This window comes from Portunus trituberculatus, chromosome 5 (assembly GCF_017591435.1).
Source record: "Portunus trituberculatus isolate SZX2019 chromosome 5, ASM1759143v1, whole genome shotgun sequence".
Taxonomy (NCBI): domain Eukaryota; kingdom Metazoa; phylum Arthropoda; class Malacostraca; order Decapoda; family Portunidae; genus Portunus; species Portunus trituberculatus.
The window spans coordinates 1,474,332-1,491,831 of record NC_059259.1 but is presented as its reverse complement, the minus strand read 5'-3'; the positions used below and the strand labels follow the sequence as shown (position 1 = coordinate 1,491,831).

At 39.0% G+C, this 17,500-nt stretch overlaps 1 protein-coding gene across 1 annotated transcript in view; it reads right to left on the bottom strand.

The window, feature by feature from the left end:
• The window catches only part of LOC123514024 (probable glutamate receptor), a 77,129-nt gene that overhangs the window by 22,787 nt on the left and 36,842 nt on the right, over positions 1-17,500 (bottom strand). The window contains exons 6-12 of the mRNA XM_045271594.1: positions 17,343-17,468; positions 16,658-16,816; positions 15,487-15,577; positions 8,775-8,933; positions 8,633-8,636; positions 3,123-3,343; positions 2,758-2,938 (exon numbers count right to left, since the gene is read on the bottom strand). Coding sequence (XP_045127529.1) covers positions 2,758-2,938; positions 3,123-3,343; positions 8,633-8,636; positions 8,775-8,933; positions 15,487-15,577; positions 16,658-16,816; positions 17,343-17,468 — 941 coding nt within the window. The remainder of the gene's footprint in view (positions 1-2,757; positions 2,939-3,122; positions 3,344-8,632; positions 8,637-8,774; positions 8,934-15,486; positions 15,578-16,657; positions 16,817-17,342; positions 17,469-17,500) is intronic.

The window sequence follows — 17,500 nt, the reverse complement described above, 5'->3', positions numbered from 1 at the left end:
TTCCACCTTATCTAAAAGGAGTTAATAAAACGAAAAGCCTTTGATACCACCCTATCTAAAAAAAAAAAAAAAAAAAAAAGCAGTATAGGTGGATATCCCCATACATGTAAAGTATACTCTAGTGTATAATATGGGCGAGTAAGGCCCTTATTTAGAGTTAGCAGTTGAGGCTGGCGAGGACAAATGTCGGTGGAGACTCAGAACCTTCATAATAGTAGTTTAAACCAGAGATGAAATGTGAAATTCCCAGTTTAGATGATAAGGAAAGGACAGAGCAAGGGTGTTGAGTGTAGAAAAAGGAGGCAAATGCGTATACTTAAGGAAGATGGTATAGTTTAGAAGGTTGTGTGGAGTTGATAAATTGCGTTTTTGAGGTATTGAACAAGACTAATTATCCTCTTCCCTAATTACAAATTTTAGAGTGATCTAAAGTGCTTTCTCTTTGTGATCTGTTTACTTCTTGAAGGCTTTAATAAGTTCAACAGGACGATTAAATCAATAAATCTTTATGACTCCTTTATTTTATTGATTTATCCTTTTTATGTAAGAGGGGAAAGCTAGCCGATAGCAACGTATAACAAAAAGAAAGGCTCACATAGATGCTAGTATCCTTGAACGTCTGAGAGCATTAACAAAAAAAAAAAAAAAGGGATAAATGTCCTGAAACCTCCCTCTTAAATGAAGTCAAGTCATAGGAAGTTGGAAATACACAAGCACCAAGCAAGTTCCAGAATTTACCAGAAAAAAGTATGAATGGTTCAGAGTTCTTGTTAACGCTTGCATTAGAAAGTTAGACAAAGTTGCGTGAGAGAAAGAAGAAAGTCTTGTGTAGCGAGGCCGCAGGAGAGAAGGCATACAGATCGGAAAGGCAGTTAGCATGAAAATAGCGGTAGAAGATAGTAAAAGATGCAACATTCCGGCGATGAGAAGGAGGCTGAAGACTCATTCAGAGGAGAGGAGTTGATAAAATAAAAAAAAAAGAAAAAAAATTTGATTCCACCTGCGGTGTATCATTACAATATTTAATTAACACTTATTACACTTTCTTTAATGTACGACATATCCCATTTTCTAATCATAGTTGTAAGGAGTATCTGGTAATATTAAGAAAGATTTAAGTACCTGTTATTTATACATATCATTTCTATGTTCCTACACTTTTAGTCATAAAATTTACACACTACTAGAATGTACACACAACAGAGACAATGTCGAGCTACCAAGATGGTTATAACCAACGCTGCACAGAAGACAGTTCTGTTTCTATATGTTGTTCAACCCGAGATACAGGTAATATGAAGTACTCTATAGATCGTCCAGATTCCCTGTTGTTAGTTCTGACAACTTTAGAAAATTATTTCTCATATTAGTTTAACATCAGGTATTACAGAGTTCCGTTCAGAGAAGTTAAACAGGAAAGAAAGGAAATCAATAATAGCTGTAGCTATTACTAGATTGCATACACTTGCTGAAACTTGTGACTTTCATGACACTGATGATGACATATTAGATAAGGTCATAAAAAAAGTGTTATTCTTTAGAGCTTTGAGTAAAAACTTTGCAAGAGAAAAGCTTGACCCTTGATAGCCAGAACAATGGAAGCTACAATTAGGAAGCTAATATCACAGAAGGGAATGGTAGCAGCAATAAACAAATAAACAAAGTTCAACATAATAAACTAGTGAAGAAAGGAGCTTACAGTAACAATAAACAAAACGAATCTGAAGCAAATACTTATACACAAACAGAGTACAAACCCCATAGTCGTGTTAGATGTGGTAGTATTAAACACATATTATGAGTTTAATAAGTGTCCAGCTAAGGAAAAGAAATGTCAAGCATGTGGCAAACTTAATAATTTCAAACAGTATTGTAAAGCAAAGATATATGTGTATGATGTATCTTAACCGAATTCCTCGGATACGCAGCAAAAAGACAAGAGGTCTAGAAGGAGCCAACTGCTGCTATTTTTGCTTTTTAAATAAATAGCTACCATGATGGTAGAAAAAAAAAATAAATATGCCTGTAAATGGGACTCTCATCCCTATGCACCCAGGCACGGCAACGGATGTTTCATTATTATCATATATATTGCGAGAACAGGTTGTGTGAAATCAAGGTTTGGAAAGTTAAGGTTAAGAAAAAAAGAATCAGGAATGTATGCCTTCACGCAAGACACTATCACCTCTGTTATGCGCTCAGCACACAAAAATGGGTCCCTGACGCTGAAACAGTAATCATTCCAAGGGACAGGCGAAATGAGGTACCTCTAGGAGAAATAGGACAAGATACAGATATGAAATTGTTATCGGAAGAGCCCAAAGGAGAAGATAGGTTAACAACATAAGTATCTCCAAGATGATCAGGAATACGAGTAAGGTGTTGCACTAGTTGCTCTCGGTCATGGATGATAGGAAAGTTGAAGACTAGTTTACCAGGATGATCAGTGAAGGGAGAGTAAAGCTAAAGCTGGTGGTGAACATTAAATCTCCAAGCACAGAGGTGAAGGGATCGAGACAGAATGTGCTCCATTTCTTACAGTCAGAGGAGTTAGGGGAGAGAAAGACAGCACATAAATCTAGATACAGAGAGAGTTTTGAGTGGTAGGCAGATGGTGGACGGTGGATGATTCAAGAGCGTGGGCTTGAAGGCATGTCAAGTCGCTGTGCACATATTATATGCAACATCGAACCCAACATCCTTTGGAACGAAAATGAGAAGAGAGGGAGTGTGCTTGTTTGTGTAATCTAGAAATACCTTTGACTGAGAAATGTTTACTCTTGGTTGCCAGAAGGTTATCTTCCAAGTCAATTATGACGTGTCGACCATTAATAACATCAGTTTCCAGCACCGATGGATAGTCAGGTACTGCAAGTAATTTCAGACGCTCTTTCTCCTCTGCTTCATGGACTTCCCGGAATATGCCTGATTCAGCAGTCTGCATATATACACGGAAAAAGTTATGTATGCCCCTGGTATATATATATATATATATATATATATATATATATATATATATATATATATATATATATATATATATATATATATATATATATTGAGGTACACACACACACACACACACACACACACACACACACACACACTGTGTTAAAACATACCCGGATGAGCTCTACATTTGAACTTCCTTTCTGCCATATCATAACGGCTCGCGGGTCGTCGAGGATGGCTCTGAGGCTCTGGTAGGGCTGCGGGACGTGTCTCACCGCCAACAGTGACATAAGATTGCCTTCGTAGCTCCGAGTCAACACAAGGGTGGTCAGCAGCCACACCCCAAGTACCACGCGCTCCCACCACCACGCATTGTCATCCCACCTGACGGCTTTTAGAGTATAATAAAATTATTATTGACTCTGAAGGTTTTTTTGTTATTACCCTTTCATTAAAGTATCAGTTGTATAAGCCTGTATTTTTATATTAACCTGTATAGCTTAATGAAAAAAAAAAAAAAAAAAAATCAGCTAGCAGTAATTATCACCACCTCAATTATCCATCTTTAATAGATGGATGGATGGATGGATTTTAAAAAAGGCGCCGCAACAGCCAAGTAGTTTAAAAACTAAAAAAGGACAATAAAACTAAATAAAATATTAAAATACATAATAAAATAAGAATAAAATTCATAGCTTTGGGAGAAGGCCAGCTTCTACCAAAAATCTAAAAACGTCATGGCCCTGGGCCAGGCACTCTGGTCCAAGGACCTTTGAGATATAATAGACACCGCTATATCTACCGCGAGAGCGGTAGAGATAGCGGTGTCGTAACTCTATCAAACTAGGGCACTCTACCAATAGGTGCCGCACGGTAAGCGGCCCCAGGCAGTCATCACAGTAAGCTTGAGGGTCCCTGGTCAACAGGTACCTTTGTGTAAGGTACGTGCGACCTATACGTAGTCGCGCCAATAAAGTCTGTAAACGTCGATCCCGAACATGGGTGTATGTCCAGTGAGGGATAGAGGAAGTAGTGATCTCTCCCATTTTCGAGGTTGCGACCCCGTTAGCCATCTCCTCTGCCAAATTGCTGCAACTGCCTCACGAATTAGAGGAAAGACATCTCGAAACGGAACAGAGGCAGGAGATGGAGCGCGACTTGCTGCCTCTTTAGCGAGGCGATCTGCGTGTTCATTCCCTGGAACACCAACGTGACCAGGGACCCAACAGAACCCAACACGATATCCTCGTTGTGTAAGAAGGTATAGCCACTCCAGGGCTGATAAAACCAAAGGGTTAAAGGATATAGTGCAAGAGAGAGAAGTAAGAGCACTGCGACAGTCACTAAAAATTGTAAAAGACGAAACCGGTAGAGTAAAAATTATTTGTAAAGCTAGGACTATGGCAGACAGCTCCGCAGTAAAGACGGATGCCACTGAAGGAAGGCTGCCAGACCGATAAAAAGAAGGGAAAACCACACTAAATCCAACGCCTGCGTCGGATTTGGAGCCATCAGTAAAAATAGGGATATCATCAGAATGCATAGAAAAGTGTTCTAAAAACCGTGCGTGGGACAGAGCTGGCAGAAAATCCTTCTTGCCATCCATGGCAGGGCATAATGAGATAACAGGAAGCTGCCAATAACCGACTCGTGGGAGCCGGAAAAAGTACACAGGAGTGGGGTCGATAGATAACTCCGCCATGTGAGTTGCAGCTCAAAGGCCAAAAGGTTTAGGGAGACTCGGTCGAGTGACATTTGCCTGCGAACGCGAGTCCCGCAACATTGACAGACAAGGGACAGAATCGGGAAGACGGTGGGTGCGAAACCAACACCGGAGCATCGAAGACTGGCACCGGAGGTCGAGCGGCCAGAAACCAGCATCCACTATAGTCTGACCAGCCTTAATTTACGCCCACAAAGGGGGTGGTGAGCGTCTTTGTACAGTGTTGCCACGTTTTCACTACTGTTGTTCTGTTAATCTCTCTCTCTTACTAAAGAATCAAAGGTAAGCAGAGAGTCATTTATAATTGTGTATATATATATATATATATATATATATATATATATATATATATATATATATATATATATATATATATATAAGTGAGTAGCACGAGGTCAGTCATGTCACCACCACAATGTGTAAAGGCCACCAGTTGGGTGTGGAAGAGTTACCGCTCACAAGTGAATAAGGATTTTTTTTCTTTCACTTAGGTATTGGCATATACCTACTATTTTGTAAAAATAGAAACTACACATTAGCTAGGCTTACGAATTATGAATGCGATTATGCCTCACCTTTGAAATTACTGTAAAAGCCAGTAAATGTGAGCATTCTATCTTATAATTATAACAACATCTGGTACTATAAGGTGAGGCTATTCGGCCTGGCCAGGCTGGGTTCGTCAGTATTGCCGCCACTCACAAGACTTCTACTATTTTTTTTCTTACTTTGGATAATAGATTATTTCTTTTTTCCATGCTCATTATCTTATATCTGTAACGCTGATATTATTACACACCCTAAACATACGCTAAGTACCATTATCAGGTACTACAGTTGATATCAGCAACACTGTTGAATATGTATGCCATGTTTGTATGGTACTATATAGTTTTTTTTTATGCATATGATGGTTACTGTTGATTCAGCCATCTATATACACAAGTCGAAATTTTATACATCTGAATTGATGGTGTTTGCGATGCCTTGTAAAACAATAACTTCCATTTCACATCGCATTTTTTGGAAACGTGGCAGAACTGTAGAGATACCCTCGTCCCACCATAGGCGTAAATTAAGCCCGTTCAGACTATAGAAGGCTAGGTATTGGAGATGTCCGAAATGCACCTGTAGCCAAGCTGACCCCAGCATGATGCACGGAGCCAAGCGTGCGTAGTCGTGCATCCGTTGCGGATGAGTAGATCTCACAGCCGTATTCCAGCTTGGGAAGTATGAGTGTGCGGTGAAGCAGCAGCAACGTGTCCCTGTCCGCAACCCAAGAGGTGTGACTTAAAACCCGAAGAAGGGATAATGCCTGCCGACAAGACGCCTTAAGAGAACGGAAATGGGGAACCCAGGTGAGACGGTTGTCAAATAAAAGTCCATGAGAGGCATGAGAGGCGTCTATTGGCGAGGTATAAATCCGGGTCTGGATGGACAGCACGGTTGCGACAAAAATGCATGGCTATGGTCTTGGAGGTGGAGAATCGAAAACCGTTCATGTTGGCCCAACTGGACACTCTATTGATCGCCAGTTGGAGCTTGCGCTCAATCAGTGACATCCTAGCAGCAGCAAATGAAATACATAAATCATCAACATATAAGGAGCTGTGAATGCCATCTGGGAGAGTATCAATAACACCATTAATGGCGATTGCGAATAGTGTAACACTAAGAATACTTCCCTGTGGGACACCATCATTTAGAGCAGTAGCCTCAGAGAGAACACTCCCCACTCGAACCCGTAAAAGACGTCTGGATAAAAACTGCTGAATAAAAATAGGAAGGTGGCCACGAAGGCCAAAATTAAACAAAGACTGTAAAATGCCATGACACCAAGCCGTGTCGTAGGCCTTCTCCAGGTCAAAAAACACTGTTACTTGATGGTGGTGATTAGCGAAGGCCTCACAAATAGAAGACTCTAGGGATAAAAGAGCATCAGTAGTAGACCTCATCTTTCGGAAGCCGTACTGTACCGAGGACAGGTACTTCCCCCTCTCCAAGTACCACATGAGTCTTACATTAACCATCTTTTCTAATACTTTACAAATGCAGGACGTCAACGATATAGGACGATAGTTCGTAGCCTGAAGATTATCTTTCCCAGGCTTCGGAAATGGGAGAACCACTGCCACAGCCCAAGAAGATGGAAAGTCACCGGTATGCCAAATCATATTATAAAGATTTAATAAAAAGTTAAAAGCACGGTCAGACATGTGACGCAAAAAGGCATAAGGAATGTCGTCTGGACCAGGAGAAGAGTCATGACACTGAGACAAAGCAGTCCGCAACTCGGAAGCAGAGAAAGGGACATTATAAGACTCTCCTCCAGCGGAAGAAAAATTTATGCCGAGAGATTCCATTCTCTGGCGGTGACGTGCGCCCGGGGCTGCAGGATGCCTCCGGGAAACACTGGCAAAGTGCTCCGCGAAGAGGTCGGCGACAGTCCTAGGGTCTGCCACCGTTCGCCCAGCAGACAACAAAACTGGTGGGGGAGGAGCAGAATACTTCCCAGCAATTCGGCGGACTTTGTTAAAGACATCCGTAAGAGGGGTGCGGGCATTAATGGAAGATACATAAGCTTTCCAAGAGGCTCTTTGTGCCTCTTTCAAAACGCGGCGGGCCCGAGCTCGACAGCGCCGAAAAGCTTCCAGGCACTGCGGGTCCCCACGATGTCGCCGGAGACGAGAGAAAGCTGCCCGTTTTTCTTTCACAGCTTTAGTGCATGCTGCGTTCCACCAAGGAACGGGACGCTTAGTAAAGCGACCGGACGTCCTAGGGATTGTCTGAAGTGCTACTGAAATAAAAAAAAATCGGTAAAATAATCAACAGCCTCAGCACAAGTAGAAAAGTCAGCCAACGGACGGATAAAAGAGCTAAGGTCTGTGAATCGAGGCCAATCTGCCTTGTCTAAAACCCAGCGTGGGGCCGGGACTGTGGCTCAGAGTTCACAGATTCTAATAAAATCGGAAAGTGGTCACTACCGTGCAAATCCGGTAGGACCCGCCAATTAAAATCAAGGAAAGAATTAGATGTACACAGAGAAAGATCGATAGCGGTAAAAGTCCCAGTAGGGCTGTGGAAATGTGTAACATCCCCAGAATTTAAAACCTCCAATCCCTCATCCTCAATAAAAGAACCGATTAAAACCCCACGAGGATTACTAGCACCTTCATCCCACAATGGGTGACGGACGTTAAAATCTCCCAATAAAAGAAAAGGCGGAGTCAGCTGACGCACCAGGCCATCAAGCTCACCCCTGGAGACAGGAAGCCTTAACCCTTCAGTACTGGGACACATTTTTACCTTCAGATTTGTGTACGATTATATAATTTATTAACATTGGTAAGAGTCTATGGAGGTCAGAAGATCAATGGCCACAGTCTTCATTATTTTAATCCACCACATGAGTTTCTGAAGCTGTATAAAATCACCAAATAATAACCAGAATGAATACATAAACGCGTCGTAGTACTAAATGGGTTAATATCTTGTTATTGACCAAGCTATGTGTTCGTTTGAATTCAATCTCGTGCTAGCCTCCGCACACAAAGCTTAGGAAGGAATCTCATGGGAAACTTCTAAAAATTATATTTCATGTTATGCGACTTTTATTAAGTCAATGTGCTAGTAGAATAGAAAAAAGCTGTTCTGGCCACTTAAAGTCGTCCCTTTACATTTAGAAACCACTTTTAAAGGGACGAAAAAGCTTGCGTCGGCTCTTTTTTTCTTTTTTCGATTTAAAAAAAAATATTTTTTTAGGGCTTTAATTTAGTTATCCCTACTATGAAGAAAACACTTTCTCTTCATGTGTGTGTGTGTGTGTGTGTGTGTGTGTGTGTGTGTGTGTGTGTGTGTGTGTTTTTGTTTCTGAAAATTGAAGAAAAATATGAAATATAGCTGAAAGATATAATGACTGTTAACTAGCATTCAAATAAATATATTACTACAACTTACATTCCTGAAGAAAGATGCTAAGAAAAGTGATTTGGAGTTTTTCCCATTTGCTCCACTTTTCCAATCTTAAAGGGAGGCAAAATGAAATAACGAAAATCAGAGCGGGCAAGAATACAAGGAAAACGAAAGCTGCAATCCACACCAAGGGAGCCAAGGGCATCACAAAGGCCCAAGGATCAACCTCCAATCCACCTTGGCCAGCAAGTATCCTAACACCGAGGATTTTAACGGGAGAAGTGTAATCCACATCTCCAGCGCGGGCAGCAGTCATAACGAAAGGACCCAGGCCCAGATCTGCCTCCTGTAAGATAAGAGAACAAAATACAATTTTGTCTGACATTATTCAAACTTTAAACTGAAATCCAAATTGTTTCATAATAATAATAGTAATAATAATAATAATAATAATAATAATAATAATAATAATAATAATAATAACAACAACAACAATAGTAGTAGTAACAATAATAATAATTATAATAATAATAATAATAATAATAATAATAATAATAATAATAATAATAATAATAATAATAATAATAATAATAATAATAATAATAATAATAATAATATCAAGAAGAAGAAGAGTAATAATAATAAAAATAATAATAATGGTAATAATAATAATAATAATAATAATAATAATAATAATAATAATAATAATAATATCAAGAAAATATTCAGTGTGAAGATAGGGACAGTTGGATGTTGTTGAAGAAGAGGGGATAGTCCTCTGGAAGGTTCTGTCGAGTTGATAGATGGAAGAATTGATGTTTTGAGGCATTGAACACTATTAAGTTTTCTTTACCCCAATCAGAAATCTTTTTAGAGAGATCAGAAGTCAGGCGTTCTATGGCGCCCCTGCATGATCTGTTAACTTCGTGAAGGATTGGTCGTCTCTGAAAAGCCATAAAAGAGTATAGCGTGGTATCATCAGCATATGAATGGATAGGGGAAGAAATTTTGTTTAGAACATTATTGATGAATAATAGGAAGATAGTGGGTGACAGGACAAAATCCCGAAAAACACCACTGTCAATAGAATTTGGAGCAGAACAATGGCCGTCTACCACAGCAACAATAGAATGGTCGGAGAGGAAACTTGAGATAAAGTTGCAGAGAGAAGGATAGAAATAGTCGGCACAATTTTTAAGGACAATAGGAAGGAGTCATCAGGTCTATAAGCCTTCCTGTGGTTTAGACCAGATAGAGCATGGAAAATATCATTGCAAGAATTCTAATGAAAGGCATGGAATAATCAGGTGAAGGAGGAGAGGGAGGGACACTCTCAGAATCATCCAAGTTAGAGTTATTAGTAAAGGCTCGAAAGAAGAGTTCTGCTTTAGTGACTGATGTGATGGTAGATGTGCCATCACGATGAAATAAAGGAGGGAAAGATGAAAAGTAAAATAAATTATTGGTGAATTTTCTTGGTTAGATGCCAGAAGTCTCGAGGGGAGTTGGATTTTGAAAGATTTTGATATTTTCTATTAAAGGAGTGTTTTGCAAGTTGAAGAACTTACTTGGCAGAATTCAAGGCAGAAATTTAAAGCACAAGAGATTCAGGTGACGGAAGGCTCAAGTACCTTTTGTGGTTAACCTGTCTCATTTATAGCACGAGAACAGGCTGTGTTAATTCAGACTGCTGAATATTTAGTTTGCGAGAAAGAGTGAGGAAGGTACATCTCCATGCCAGACACTATCGCCTCTTTTATGCGTTCAACACAGAAAGATGGATCTCTAACATGAAATAGTAATCATTCCAAGGAAAATCAGCATAATCTCCTTAGGTTCCCCCAAACTGGCAGAGGTTAATCGCTCGAGGAACCTCCACTTTGGGGGGATATTCAGGAAGGATTAGAAAAATAGGACAAGATATAGAAGTGAGATTTTGATCGGAGGAGCCTAACGGAGAAGATAGGATAACAGCTAAGTAGAAGAATTAGTAGTAAGGAAAAGGGCGTTTTCCAAGACGGTCAAGGTCTAGGTCATGGCCCTCATGGGTGATAGCAAAGATGATATCACTTCACCAGGATGGTTAGTGAAGGGAAAAGGAAAGGGATGTTACATAATCAAAGAATTTCTTATAGTCAGAAGAGTTAGTGGAGAGGTAGACAGCACAGATAATTCAGTTTAGGTGCGACTCTTGAGTCGTAGTCAGATGGTGAAAAACTTGGAAGATTCAAAAGTAAGGGCACGATAGCAAGTCAAATCGTTCCGCTCACAGAATCAATATGCATCTTTGGAACGAAAATGAGGTTAGAGAAAGTACAAGGGAACAGAAAAGGGGTTACTGTCAGATGCCTCAGATATCTGTGTTTCAGAGAAGAAAAGAAAATGAGGTCGTGTGTGTGTGTGTGTGTGTGTGTGTGTGTGTGTGTGTGTGTGTGTGTGTGTGTGTGTTAATAATAATAATAATAATAATAATAGTTTATCTATCTTGCAGCCTTACAGCTGGAAATTTACATGTTACAAAGTACGTAATATACGTATACTAACATATATACTTCATCTTACTTAAGTAAACACTAAATGCCATGATGGTATCTTATATTTGACTGTCAGATAACGCTAGATCAACCAAGTGGACTGTACCTGGTGTGACAGACGGAAAGTTTGAAATGTCCAGTATGTACGGATGCCGTATTTGTTTTCAGACCTACAGCGCATTTACTCCCAACCATGGAAACCCACAAGCTTCCCTGGACGTTCAATTAAGGGCACTAATCTTACCTGGCGTTGCCTAACATAAGATTCGTAAACGATATGTAATATCTAACCTAACATTACCTAATCCAACAAAAGTGAACTGTAATATCACTTACTTTAACCTAACCTAACCCTGGGCCTGACGTATAATTCCAGAGTCTAGAAGAGTAGAGTAGTTGCTAATCAGTTTTGAACACATTAAACTGGTTTAGCCTATGTTAAATCAGGTTAAAATTAGGATATACTCCCATGAACAAGAATAGTGAGCCTTAAAAACTGTTTGAAATGTATAACTATAATGTGACCAGCCTTAATTTACGGCCATGGGGGGGCGAGCGTCTCTGTACAGTGGTGCCACGTTTTCACTACTGTTCTGTTAATCTCTCTCTCTCTCTCTCTCTCTCTCTCTCTCTCTCTCTCTACTAAAGAATCAAAGGTAAGCAGAGAGTCATATATATATATATATATATATATATATATATATATATATATATATATATATATATATATATATATATATATATATATAAGTGAGTGGCACGAGGTCAGTCACGTCGCCACCACAATGTGTCAAGGCCACCAGCTGGGTGTGGAAGAGTTGCCGCTCACAAGTGAAAAATGCTTCTTTTTTTTCACTTAGGTATTGGCATATACCTACTATTTTGTAAAAATAGAAACTACACATTAGCTTGGCTTACGAATTATGAATGCGATTATGCCTCACCCTTGAAATTACTGTAAAAGCCAGTAAATGTGAGCATTTTATCTTATAATTATAGCAACATCTGGTACTACAAGGTGAGGCTATTCGGCCTGGCCAGGCTGGGTTCATCAGTATTGCCGCCACTCACAAGACTTCTACTATTTTTTTTTTTACTTTGGATAATAGATTATTTCTTTTTTTCCATGCTCATTATCTTATATCTGTAACGCTGATATTATTACACACCCTAAACATACGCTAAGTACCATTATAAGTTACTACAGTTGATATCAGCAACACTGTTGAATATGTATGCCATGTTTGTATGGTACTATATAGTTCTTTATGCATATGATGGTTACTGTTGATTCAGCCATCTATATACACAGTCGAAATTTTATACATCTGAATTGATGGTATTTGCGATGCCTTGTAAACCAATAACTTCCATTTCACATCGCATTTTTTGGAAACGTGGCAGAACTGTAGAGTTCCCCTCGCCCCCCCATAGCAGTAAATTAAGCTCGGTCAGACTATAGACAAATGTATAGAAATATCTTGCACATATGTTTCAAGTGACATTCTTTTTTCAGTCATGAATCTCTCACCAACACCAACCAATATGATGATGGCCTGCCAGAAGAGTCAGAGGACGAAAATTTGGACAGTAAAGATGATGAAGGTAATTATGACCCTGAAAAAGATACAGAAGCTCCAGGAGATGAAGAAAGCGATGCTGTTTCAGATGATGAAGAAAGTGAAAAGGAGGTAGATCCATGCACCTCGAAGAAAGGAAAATCAGCACCTAGAACATCTATTTGGAAAAAAAAAAAAAAAAAATCAAGTGATGTAAAATCTCTAGAGAAAACGTTCTTAGGTCAAGTTTATGCTGCTGATGGTGGAGTGAAAAGCCCAATAAAATATTTTAAAGATTTGATTGATAGTACCAAAGAAAAAATAGTTGAAGAATCTAATAAATACGCAATCCAAAACGATCCTAACAAACCACTCAATATGACTGTACATGAGCTGGAACAGTTTTTTTTTGGTATGCTCTTCATAATGAGAATTATAAAGCTTCCAAGAGCTTGACTGTATTGGAGCTCACACCTAAGGTTCTCTAAAATTGCAGATGTTATGATAGTTCAAAGATTTGAGACTATAAAAAAAAATTCACTGTAATGATAACCGGACTCTTTCTGCTGGCTGTAAAGACAAGTTCTACAAAATTAGACCGATAATTGAAATGATAACCTCTAAAGTTTCAAGCACAAACCCTGCTGAAAAACTTTCCATTGACGAACAAATTGTTTCCTTCAAAGGAACGTCCAGTATCAGAACATATAACCCAAAGAAGGAAAGTGGGGATACAAGATATTTGTTCTTTCAGGTATTGATGGCTTACTTTTCAACTTCAAAATATATACAGGAGGCCAGATTTGAAAACTTCTGGCAACATTGTTCTTGACCTCCTCCAACCTATTCCAAGAAGGGTATGGCATAAAGTATATTTCGACAACTGGTTCAACAGCCCTCTTCAGCAAGTAACACTGTGGAAACAGGTGTTTCTGTTCCCTTAGCACAGTTAGACTGAACCGTGTGTCTGGCTGCCAAATGCCCTCTGATGCAGAAATGAAAAGATCTGGACGTGGTACAAACCTAAAACAAGTGACAAATGGATGATGTAGAACTGATGGTAGTAAAGTGGTATGACAACAATGTGACACTTCTCAGTGACTTTGCTGCTCTAGAACCTCTAAGTATTATCAAAAGATGGGACTCAAAGGGCAAAAAATATGTAGACATAAAATGTCCTTCCATTGTCATGATCTACAATAAATTCATGGGTGGGGTTGACCTTCTTGACTCCATGTTATCCCTCTACAGAATTATTCTGAGGTCCAAGAAGTGGTACCACAAACTTCTTTGGCACTTCCTTGATATGTTGCTAATTCAAACTTGGCTCTCGTACATCAAAAATATTGATTTGACTCCTTCTCCAGGAGAAAAGAAACCTCCTCTTCTGATGCTCAAGCTAAAAGTAGCAAACTGCTTGCTGTTGAAAGGAAAAGCTAATGGAACAAAAAGGGGAAGGCCATCTTCAGATGTTGATGAGCTGTAAAAAAACAAAAGCTAAGAGGGGTCCAGTAGCAAAAATACCAGCAAAACTACTAAGAACTGATCAATATGGCCATTTTCCAGAAATTGGAAACAAAAAGGGACCATGCAAGAACCCTGGGTGTTCTGGGATATGCAAGGTGTTCTGCTGCAAATGCAAAGTCAATCTGTGTTTCCCATCAAAATCTAACTGCTTTATGCAGTTTCATCTGTAGGAATTTTTAAGTTGCAAAAGACAGATGCCATTGGAGTTTTGAGGTTATTGAGCTTGATCAATTTAGTATTTCTTGTGCAATTATATTATTACTTTGAAATAACCATTCCATATTCTTCAAGATTACCTCATAAACAGTTCAAGAAGTTTCTAGCAAAGAATGGCAAGTCATATAATTTTAAGGAAAATTATATTTTTTTCAGCAAAGATAAAATTGTATTTCCATAGGAAATTAATATTATTTTACATGTGTGGTACAATGTTGCCTGAGGGCAACACACCAGTATCTCTATAACAAAAAAATAAAAATGATAAAAGAAAGGAATGTGGTGGTTACTAATATCGTATATCCAATAACTAATACAATGATTTTTTTTTCAACTGAAATTCATAATGCATGCAATATAGGGTTAATGTCTAAGAAGACAAATGATCATATGTGGCAAAAAAAAAAGACTATTGTAAATTCTTACTAAAATCGTTAGTATTACTAAAAGACAAATTACCTTTAAGCAATAGCAAATGAAGAAAGGCAATGATAACTAGCTACAATTGAACGTCGATGAACGTCAGCAACAGTCCTTTACCATTTCTATATATTATGAAAGATATCATTGTTGCTTAATGGTCTTGTAATAGTTAATATTTACGATACACTGTTATTAGCAATAATAAAACTTTTTGAGCATTATGATAATGAATAACCATAAAACCTTACTTCATACATGGCATCATGTTGAGTGATCCAAAATATCATAATGCCTGCTTATATGCAACCTTCACCTCCAAAGATATTATGGTTCTCACTGTCATAAACAAGTGATTGTACGATATTAGCAAATGCAATTCGCCCAAAGAGTCGCACGTTTCATACTGCCACACTGGGATTATCAGGACACCCCGTGTGTACTTTTCTTTTCAGAGTTTCTTTCTAACAACTTCCGACTTACACGATTAGGCGAAGAGGAACTACACTTTTAAATCCGAACACAACCATTTCTAACCTGAACTGAGTTTCAAACTCGGGCATACCAGTTTGTGTCAGGTGCGTTTACCACACCCACACACACACACACACACACACACACACACACACACACACACACATACCTCTCTAAAAACCTGGCCCACCATGCCCGTCCATGAACCGTCAGTTCTCTTACCGCCATAAGTACCATCTGGTGACTGCTTGAATCCATACCTGACAGTTGAGATATCGTATGAAAAAAAAAAAAAAAAAAAAATAATAATAATAATGAATAAGTAAATAAATAAAAATGATAGATGACCATTATTAATACCAATCATGAATTTGCTCTGAAATATATACATTTAGGTATTTAGTTCAAATACCTTTAAATAATTCCTAACACAGCTTAGCAAGCCCTAATACAGCTAATACAGCTTAGCAAGTCCAACTGATGAAGATATTCACTCCACTCACATCACTGTTCTACTGTAATCTGGATTTCTTTTGCGATGAAGGTGACAACCTAACTTCCCTAGGCCTTTAGTGATGTACAGTTCACAAAAAAATAGTAGCACTACGGTGCAAAGGACAAGGGCTTTAAAATATGTATGCAGTGCAGCATTTGTTATACAAAGATGCCATTAGATAAACTAATCTCTCCACATACACACACACACACACGCACACGCCCGGTAGCTCAGTGGTTAGAGCGTTGGCTTCACAAGCCAGAGGACCGGGGTTCGATTCCCTGGCCGGATGGAGATATTTGGGTGTGTCTCCTTTCACGTGTAGCCCCTGTTCACCTAGCAGTGAGTAGGTACGGGATGTAAATCCAAGAGTTGTGACCTTGTTGTCCCGGTGTGTGGTGTGTGCCTGGTCTCAGGCCTATCCAAAGATCGGAAATAATGAGCTCTGAGCTCGCTCCGTAGGGTAACGTCTGGCTGTCTCGTCAGAGACTGCAGCAGATCAAACAGTGAAACACACACACACACACTCTCTCTCTCTCTCCAACAAAAATCTCATATTATAATATATGCTTACGAAAAATTAAGTCCACGAGCTATATAGCCCCTGTTCACCTAGCAGTGAGTAGGTACGGGATGTAAATCCAAGAGTTGTGACCTTGTTGTCCCGGTGTGTGGTGTGTGCCTGGTCTCAGGCCTATCCAAAGATCGGAAATAATGAGCTCTGAGCTCGCTCCGTAGGGTAACGTCTGGCTGTCTCGTCAGAGACTGCAGCAGATCAAACAGTGAAACACACACACACTCTCTCTCTCTCTCTCCAACAAAAATCTCATATTAATATGCTTACGAAAAATTAAGTCCACGAGCTATATAGTCCAGAACTGTGACCATGTATCCTGTAAAGACAAGCCGGTGGCCACCAGGTACGTTGCGATCCTTTATCATGGCAGGCTTGTGTGTGGCATCTTCCACCATGGTAACGTACACTTTCCTGCTGGACTTGATTCTGTGTAAATCAATTTTACCGTTCACTACTATATTACTACTGCTATTACTACTACTATTACTACTATTGCTGCTACTGCTATTATTACAGCTACTACTACTACCACTACTACTACTACTACTACTACTACTACTACTGCAATGATAACAGCATTAATGGTAATAATAATAATAATAATAATAATAATAATAATAAAAATAATGATAGTAAAATTATATATATATATATATATATATATATATATATATATATATATATATATATATATATATATATGTGTGTGTGTGTGTGTGTGTGTGTGTGTGTGTGTGTGTGTGTGTATTGTTACGTAAGGGGTGTTTAAGTTCCCCCCCTCCTCGGTGATAAGAGGCCTTTGAGTAAAGAATTGGGATGGAGGGAGGAAAATTTCTTTTCCTTGCAAACTTTTTACAGAGGCAAGCTTTCATTAGACTTAAACTTTCAAATACAACAAATTCTTTTAGGAATTATCTGATCTATGATACTATGGAAAGATAAATTGGTTAACTTTTCAAACTTCTCGGAAAAAAGTTGATTTGGAGGAGCGCTGAGGCCTCGTTGTGGTGTCCAAGAAGCAACATCTACTGGAACGCTGCCAGGTTTACTGTACGGCTGCACGATAGACATGATAAATCTGTAGAGAGAGAGAGAGAGAGAGAGAGAGAG